This window comes from Prinia subflava, chromosome 10, assembly GCF_021018805.1.
Source record: "Prinia subflava isolate CZ2003 ecotype Zambia chromosome 10, Cam_Psub_1.2, whole genome shotgun sequence".
Lineage (NCBI taxonomy): Eukaryota > Metazoa > Chordata > Aves > Passeriformes > Cisticolidae > Prinia > Prinia subflava.
In genome coordinates this window covers 5,536,661-5,545,393 of record NC_086256.1, presented here as the reverse complement: position 1 = coordinate 5,545,393, position 8,733 = coordinate 5,536,661, and the positions used below count along the sequence as shown (strand labels likewise).

Here is an 8,733-nt window from a genome sequence, read left to right as displayed (position 1 = left end):
CAGTGCCGTCTTTTCCTAATAACGGGAGAAGTTGCTAAAGCAACTTAATTGAAAAAAAGAAATCTACTCCTCCATGCAGCACAGAATGCAGGGAGGATGCTGGCATCAGGCCAGAGCTCTGAGAGACACATCTCTGCATGAAGTTCTGCAACCAGCGAGTGCAGAGATGCTAAATACCCGTTTTCTTTTGCTACCCCACCCTTCAGGCAATCAGTGAGCAGAAAACAAGGTATAAATGCACTATATCTATTTGTATATGCCACTTATAGAAAGATCTCTTCACACTCCTGTGAAACTTCAGGAGTTTCTGCCAGGGTAGAGTAATTCTGGAAGCAACTTTTAAACTTTTTGTTCCACCTGTAGCATTTGCCATCTTTTGTGAAGGCTGAAAATCCTGACTTGGCTTTACCTTTGCAGATCTTTACACAGAAAATATGTATGTGTATAATTTGGTAAGGTTCCTACACACTTTTGGCACAAGTGAAACCGTGGTTTCATTTGATACTCTCATAGCACAAATTTCCAATGTGGTAAGCCACATCTTATTTTGATAACCTAGAAATCATTTCCTATAAAGCATTTCCTAAAACCACATTTGCTGATTAATTCACTTTTGCTTGAAAGCCCCAGTCTAGGGAAGTAAGAAGCTGTAGAGTTAAATAGTGTGGCACGTTTTAGAGCTGGAGAACCTCAAAGCAGAGGGAGAAAATAATCTCGACGTCCAGTCTGCCACCAGAGGAAAACAGGTGCTGGAGAGTTATCTGCGTGCTCGGGGTGTCTGGCATACACTGATGTGATGGCCTGGTGTGTCTGTGCACGTACAGGCCCTGTGTTTCCTCAAGCACTGGTTCCAAAGGGAGGGGAATTTGGGTTCCTGGAGTGGCTCGGTGATGCTCTACTCACAGCAGAGCTGGGGTAAAGGGCCAGTGCTCTGTGCTGGTACTGCTTGTTCTGTCAAAGCAGTTGGAAGAGCACTGATACATCTCTATAAATTGATTTTCTCTCCAGTGTTTATTTTTCCTGTTTAGATGCAGTATGTTTTCTGCCTCTTTTAATTTGCTTATGGTGAGCCAAAGCTTCTCCATATTCCTTACTTGACATCTGTATGACAGCCCTAACCCCTGACTTCAGAAGAACACGCTTTAAAGATCAGGTGTACAAAGTGAAATCTTTATTTGGTGATTCATACAGAAAAACGATTCAGTGGAGTAGCTAGAAATGCAGTCCTAGGCAAGGAGTTAAGTGCACAGAATGGTGTCATAAAAATAATGCTAAGAAATCCGTGGATCCTCCTGAGTCCTGCTTTATCTCCTAAAACTCAAGGGGAAGCAGGAGGCTTTATTTGCCAGTGAACCGAGGTGGCCGCTTCTCCCTGAAGGCTGCCATCCCTTCCTGACGGTCTCTGGTGGGAATATTCTACGTGAGAAAAAAGAGAAAAGAAAGAGGTATGTTTTCCATTTACAAGTCTGATGTGTCTTTAAATTCTTGACTAGTTTGCCAGTAGTGATCTAAGAAGAAGATGGCTTTTCTTTTAATGATACATAAAGTTCCATGTTTTGCAATGAGGCAAAAAGAGGCAGGGTTGTAGTGTAACTCACAAACAAAGCACCTAAGAAAAACCCTATATAGGAAATACAGGAAAACAGTTTTCCATAATCTTCATAAAAATATGCTGAGAGACGCATTATATTGTAATATTGTAATAGCCTGTATTGTTCCATTAGCTGAGAAAGGCGCATGCTCTCAAAATTTGCCGCAAAGAGCTACAAGAGGAATCGTTTTTAGTTTACTAAACTAAAACCATTTGTAAAGCTCATTCTGTAACTAACATCCAGTTGTTCCTTCCAGGAGTGAGTTCTGAAGGCAGTTTACCTGGGCATAGCACATCCCCTCGATAGCCATCCCTGATGCAATGTCAACCTGGGGAGAGAGGAAAGGTTGAGGTTTGTCTGAAGTGCAAAACAGCTCTCAAATCAGTGAGAGCACTCAGTCACTCTCAAACAGTCATAGTAAGTCTTCTCTCCAATATTAGAAGTACAGTGTTACTATCTAGAAAAAAGAATCCTCCCATTTTTATTTTATCTTTAAGGAAATTTTTAAAAACCTCTGAAATGGTTTTAAGTGTTTGATAAAAAGAAAAATTTTATAAGTCATCCATTCTAAACATTTTTACTGTAGTAATTTGTAAGAGCTGCTAATCTTTTCAATCACCTCAGTATTTAAAAAAGAAATTAATTACCTCCATTCCTTTGTTTATTGCCAGTTTTCCCATTTTCACAGCAAATGGTGCCTTTAGTAAAAACAAAACCAAACCAAAACAAATATTTTTAAATAATTAAATTCACATTAATTCATGGTAGATGAATTGTTGTATTATTATAGCTCCAAATGACATTTTAGTCTACAGAGATTTGCAGTAAGTTAGTAAGTAGTTTTTATAAAATCAGTTTGGTGTTATCTGCAGTTCACAGAAGAACACAGTGTGAGGTTTCAGTGTGTCCTGCAGTCTGTGGCTGCAGCTGGGGGGTAAATCTGTGCTGTGGGTTAAGCAGCTGGATGTTAACACTTGTGCCTACAGAAACTGCTTTCATAAAAAGGAACAGACTTAAAGATCAGGAACCAAGCCTTCAGTATTTCAGAGAAAGGAATTTCAGGGGTTTGTTTGCTCTCTTAAGGGGAACACAAATGTCTTTCCATGGGTGCCATGCACTTACCCGGGGCAGGATTTCTTCAGCCAAGGTTAAAGCTCTCTGGTAAGCTGCATCTCCCTGGCTGTTCTGTGGCACTGAGTGATTCACCAGCCCCATGGAGGCTGCCTGTTCCCCATCAATCTGTCTGCCAGTGAAAATGAGCTCCTTTGCAAGACCTACTCCAACACATCTGGGCAGGCGCTGGGTTCCACCTTAGGACAACAGGGAAAACATTTGCCATTTCTGACATTTTCCATTTTCCTACTAGTATTTTGTCTCCTTATAAAATTAGGAGGCTTAAAAAAATGAAGGGATCACATTTTTCTTTAATAACTACTGGCTGAATATGTTAACATTTTTAGAGGCATCTGAAAGGCTTCAGTATTTTGATACAAAAAGGTGTAAAGGGACTTTCCTAACTTCAGAGTAAGTTTAAGACAGAACTCTTGATTCATAGATCTCTTTTGTGACTGTAAGATGCTACTTCTAATTTACATTCAGGACACTTCAAGTGTTCAAGAACACACTCTAATAGCAAAATATTTACAATACAGCTGAGAAAGTAAGATTTAATGAATATTAATGAAGACTCAATGAAGGTTAAGATTTAATGAAGGTTACCTGCTCCAGGCAGAAGTCCTCGTGTGGTCTCAATAAGGCCCATTTTAGCTGATGAAGCTATTAAAAAAATAAATCAAGGATTAGCTACATTTTGATTTGTATAACTAGAAGTTTTCCAGATTGAACTGATCAATAAAATTAGAAACTGAACTAGAACTCCCATTTCTCCAGGTAGCCAGAAGGTCTGAATGCTCCAGTACTTCTTCAATGTCCATCTCAACTCTGCTTACTCCAGTGTAACAATTTTAGCTAGAAAAATGAACCTCAGGTCCCTGCTAGATAAAATACAATGGATGGAAGCATAGAAACAAAAGAAAAATCTTCCAACCCAAATTGATTGAAGCTGGGAAGGTTAGATCTGGCCAGAGTATATCTGATCCAGTATTAAGTTACAGTAACTATTCAGTCCTACAGTAACTATTCAGTCCTACAGTAACTATTCAGTCCTACTAATAAATAGTTTCCTAAAGCAATCCTAATCTTACCTAAAAATAGGCTTTACTTTTTAAGCACGGGAACTACACCCCAAATAGTAACTAAATGTCACAATTTCTGTACAACCTTCTGTTAAATTTCTCTCAAGCTTCTGGATTCCATTGACAATCCCCTGTCATGTGTGTAAGTTCTCCTTAAACTCAATCTGATGCCACCCTGAGCCACACAAACCTGCCACTCGGAGGTCACAGGCCAGGGCCAGCTCCAGTCCTCCGCCCAAGGCGTAGCCATCGATGGCAGCGATCGTGGGCACGGGCAGGGCAGCTGCAGAACAGAGCACAGAGGGCACAGCTGTGTCCCACAAGTTCTGTTTCACACGGGCCTGGAATTTAAATCCTTGCGTTCTCAAGCTTTCCGTTCAGAATTGCTCGAGAACTCGTTTTCTTCTGCCACAAATTTTCAGTTTGGGAACAGCAAAAATTATTTTCTTGCAATTCCCCCTTCTTTGTAAGAATGCAAAAACAGTTCCTCAATGCAAAGAAGCTTGCAAACACAAAGTACTGCAATGCAAAACAGGATCAGTCCTCTCCTTGCAAATTTATGTCATGGATATTTGTCTGTTGCAGTTAAACAGCCAAAGAGAAGACACCATCCCTAGGCCCTGTCACAACGCTCAGTTTTTGTGGTGCTTTTGTTAGCCAAGGCTCCTGAAAACAGGAACAGTAAACACTGTTTAACCAGGTTACCTCATAGTTGAGGAACTTGATGTATCTGGAGATTAGCTGCTTGATACTTTTTTAAATACTCAGGCAGGTGGATGCAAACTTCATCCAGGTGAGCTAGTTCTCTGCTGTAACCACCCCTCTGACTGCTCCTGTCATTTAAAAAAAATTATTGCAATTCTGATTGGTATTTTAGACAGCTTTGACTCTGGTATTCTTTCTAGTGAGAGCAGAATAATTAATAAATAGGGGGGAAGAAAACTAATTGCAGAAGTTCATATTCCTTTTGCAAAGAAAAAGAAAAGGGAGTTGTAGATACAACCCCGCCTGACATTCCACAAATCCATTTAGCAAATCCATTCAGAGATTCAAATCCACGTTCTTAGGTCTCTGCCATATTTTGAGTGTTTCTGGACATGTACTGCAAGTGGGACAACCAACACAGCACTTGCCTCCCAAGGATTCCACAGAAGTGTGAATAAATAAATGCTTTCTCAGAGCAGGTATTTATGTGCCTTGTTGTGGATAAGAAATGCATCTTGTCCTTGGAGGGGCAGCAGGATGGTTGGTATTTAATTCTAATTGGATCTCTCTTTCAGACATAAGCTGAAGCCATTTGGAAAGCTGCTGGTTATCCCCTCCCACAGCATTTCTAAGTATTTCACTACAGTTGGGCTAGGATAAATTTTCCAACTGATGTAATCCTTTACCTATTTCATCCATAAGATTTCTCAGTCTTCTAACAAACTCTCCAACTTCTGCATCATCCATCTTTGCCCGTTCCTTTAAATCTGCTCCTAAATAAAGGAGAAAAAGGTTAGAATCCAGGAAAAGACATCTGAAATGTTCCCTCCTGTCCCTCTCAGAGGACAGACAATTTTAAAAGTCTTGAGATACAGCATTACAATTAAGTGAGGTCCATGGAAATTGGAGTGTGGATATTTGGGCTGCAGCAGTAACGAGGGTGCTCCTCTGTGCCCTTTTGACAGATCTATTTTTATTTCTTTTAGCACTCATTCCCAACTGCTTTTCTGCATGATCTGATTGGCATGTAGCCCTAAGAGCCACCACATTTTTTGAGACCAGTTTGCGGAGCCTTTGCTGCTCACCTGCACAGAACACTCCTTTCACCTGGCTCTTGAACACCACCACTCGCACCTGCTCATCGAAGCGGAGCTGTTCCAGGGCACTGAACAGCTGCAAGGGAGGGAGTGCACACAAGAGAAGAAAAAATTCAGGCATCTGGATGTGTATATACACTGAAATTATAGCAAGTTCCTAATCTGTGATAGAAGTGGTTTGGGTTTTTTCCCTGCAGTTGGCAGAAAATTCATGGAAATCATGTAAGTGGAACCTGCAGGTTTTTCCATGACAAATTCTATTTTTTCCTTTCACTTAGAGGTGAACCTTTGCTGTACCTAAAACCTCCCTTCCTGTCTGGCATGAGCCAGACTTTCTCTAGGATATGTCATCCTTGGACATCCTTGATGACATCCTTGTCATCACCTCCTAGGTGTGACAATGAGTATGCTTTTGTTGTAATGACACAAGTAAGGACATTACCTTGCATCTGAGTTAACTTCAATAAATTAACTTAAATTAGCTAACTTAAATAACCCAGGTATCTCTGTCCACATCTGAGGCAGTAACTGTTACACTGTTTTTCTCCAGGTTCACCTGCCTTGCCCCGATGCCATCTCCCCCTGCCCTTCATCATGAGGTTTTGTTAGATTTCCCACAGCAATTCTCACTGCAGTTAGTTATTGATCATGGTTCAAACATGCTCACAGGCCAGGTCCATACTCACTTCATTTACAAATACTTTTCCCAGTGAATTTCTTGCGTGGGGTCGGTTCATTAGGATTTCAGCAATACCTTAGTAATAGGAGACAATTTCAGTTATACTTCATTTAGTTCTCTGACACAGTAATTCAACTGGGAATAATATCTGCATATGCTGCATCTTCTCCTTCCTGAAAATGCATATAAAGTATATTCTAAAACAATCAGTTATTTTAAAACTGAAGGTGCCGCACCACGTCTACAAAACCCAGTTATGCAGAACAACTGTAAAATTCAGTAGCACTGTAAAAGAGAGTGAAAATGAAAATGAACAGAACATCCAAGAACATTTATCTTAGAATCACTGCAGAAATGGAAAAAAAAAAACCCTAACAACAAACCAAAACCCAAATGATCCATCTTAGGTTTCTCCTTTGAATGTTACTAATTTATTTTTTATTGTACAGTCTTTATGTGTTCAAGTACATTCCCTAATGAAGGAAACCATCCTCTTGGGATTGCCGTTTGCATAAGAACAGCACAGACAGATCACTCTCAGTTCATGTTCCAGAACCATTTTGAAATTAAACTCCATTTAATTTCCACATTATAAGCTCATCAGTAGAAAGGTCTCCACTCAAAGTTCCTAATTCCAAGCAGAAAAATAAAACCACAACACCTGCCTACTTCTCCTTTGCACATGTGATTTGTAAATTATTATCCCATGGCCTCTGCATGTTTTGGGGAGAAAAAAACATCTCCTATTTCCTTGTCTGGACTTCTGCTCGCTTCCCAGGCCTTAACATTGGAAGATGCTGTTGCTGTGCTGTCGGTGCACAGCTGTACCTCCCACCTGCCCTGCTTGGCCTTTCTGCCCTGCTGGAAGGTCTCTGTTTATTCTCTGCCTACGGCAGCGCCCAGCTACTGACCCAGAGCTGTGTCACACTGGAACGGAGACAAGAGTGAACAGCAAAGGAAATTTACACCTGGTAATACTTAATGTCTTTGTAACCAACAAAATACCAAGAGCTGTTTAGAAGCTCCTGGAACAGTTACACGGCAACAAATTCATGGCAATGTGAACCAAAGCTCAAACTACTTCGCGGTTCTCACGGATTGATGTGCACAGACACGTCACGGTCCTGTCCCACCTTTATCCCTGCGCGTTAATGCTTTTAGAAAAAAAGTCTGAAGTATGCAAACTTCTTGCGCTGAGGTCTCCTGCACACATAACTTTAGGGAAGAAAAAAAGTATCTAGCTGTTCATTCAGCAGCAGCATTCTTGAAAAAAGGTATCAAGGCATAATAGAAAGCAAAACAACAGTGAGCGCCCCGGGCTCGGCAGGGCTGCCACCCCCGCCCGGGCTGGCCGCGCCGGGCAGCATGGCCACGCTGAGCAGGCCGGGGTGTTCCCGGCAGGACCCGGCAGAAGCGGGGCCGCAGCCCGGTCCCGGCACTCACCGCCGCCCGCCGCGCTCAGCAGCACCTCCGCGCCCCCGGCCGCGCCCGCCCGCGCCCGCGCCCCGCGCAGCGCCGCGGGCAGCGCCCGCCGCAGCCGCAGCATGGCCCCGGCAGGAACCGCGCTCCGCCCCGGGAACGGCCCCTGCGCGGAAATCACGGAAACGGCAGCGCTGGCACGGCCCCATGCACGGGCAGGGCTGCCTGCAAGGGAGGAGCCGTGCGGTGCCAAACAAGGGCGCTGCCACAAAGCAGAGGCTCGGCTGAAGTTGGCACTGGTGCCGCCAGATCTGCGGAAGGCAGGAGGTGATTTGCATTCTGCCCGAGGCGTGGAGATCCTCAAGGAAGGCAGTGAGGGAAAGGGAAGCTGAGTGGATGAAGGGAAGCGTGAGTTGATGCAGGGTCAGATGTTCAGCTCTCACCGTAAATACATCTGTAGGTAACAAGCAGCATTTCAGAAAAAGAGAATGGTCTCATCAAGTGTCCGTCCCAAAGCCATCTCCGGAGGAAAAGGATTTCAGAACCACAGGATCAATTGGATTGGAAAAGACCTGTGAGACCATCAAGTGCAGCCTATGACTGATCACCACCTTGTTCCCTAGACCACGGCACTGACTGCCTCGTCCAGTCTTTCCTTGAACACCTGCAGAGATGGTGACTCCAGCACCTTCCTGAGCAGCCCGTTCCAGTATCTAATCATCCTTTCTGTGAAATGGTTCTGGTTCCTAATGTCCGACCTAAACCTCCTCTGGTGCCACTTTAGGCCATTTCTTCCATCCCGTCGCTGTTCCCTGGCAGCAGAGCCTGACCCCCACCTGGCCGCACCCTCCTGTCAGGGACCTGTGGAGAGCGGGAAGGGCCCCCTGAGCCTCCTTTTATCCAGGCTGAGCCCCGCAGCTCCCTCAGCTGCTCCTCACAGGACTGTACTCCAGACTCTTCACCATCTTCTCGGACAAGCGGCGAGCTTCATTGCTTTGGAAAAGCGCCCGATAATGCCGGGACGGGGAGTCCAGGGGGACGAGCAG

General features: G+C 43.6%; 1 protein-coding gene across 2 annotated transcripts; it reads right to left on the bottom strand.

Moving 5' to 3' along the window:
- Nucleotides 1–1,149: 1,149 nt before the first annotated feature.
- Nucleotides 1,150–8,662, bottom strand: ECHDC2 (enoyl-CoA hydratase domain containing 2). 2 transcript variants are annotated; one of them, XM_063407075.1, is made up of 10 exons: nt 8,131–8,662; nt 6,276–6,343; nt 5,578–5,665; nt 5,179–5,265; nt 3,978–4,070; nt 3,312–3,368; nt 2,715–2,902; nt 2,240–2,290; nt 1,873–1,920; nt 1,150–1,416 (listed from the first exon to the last, which is right to left on the bottom strand). In XM_063407075.1, exons 1-10 carry the CDS (start codon nt 8,183–8,185, stop codon nt 1,339–1,341), a joined length of 813 nt encoding a protein of 270 aa, XP_063263145.1. In that variant the 5' UTR covers nt 8,186–8,662; the 3' UTR covers nt 1,150–1,338. The 2 variants fall into 2 exon arrangements, with proteins under 2 accessions (XP_063263145.1, XP_063263144.1); XM_063407074.1 differs by lacking the exon at nt 8,131–8,662 and adding an exon at nt 7,712–7,868.
- Between the last annotated feature and the right edge of the window lie 71 nt (nt 8,663–8,733).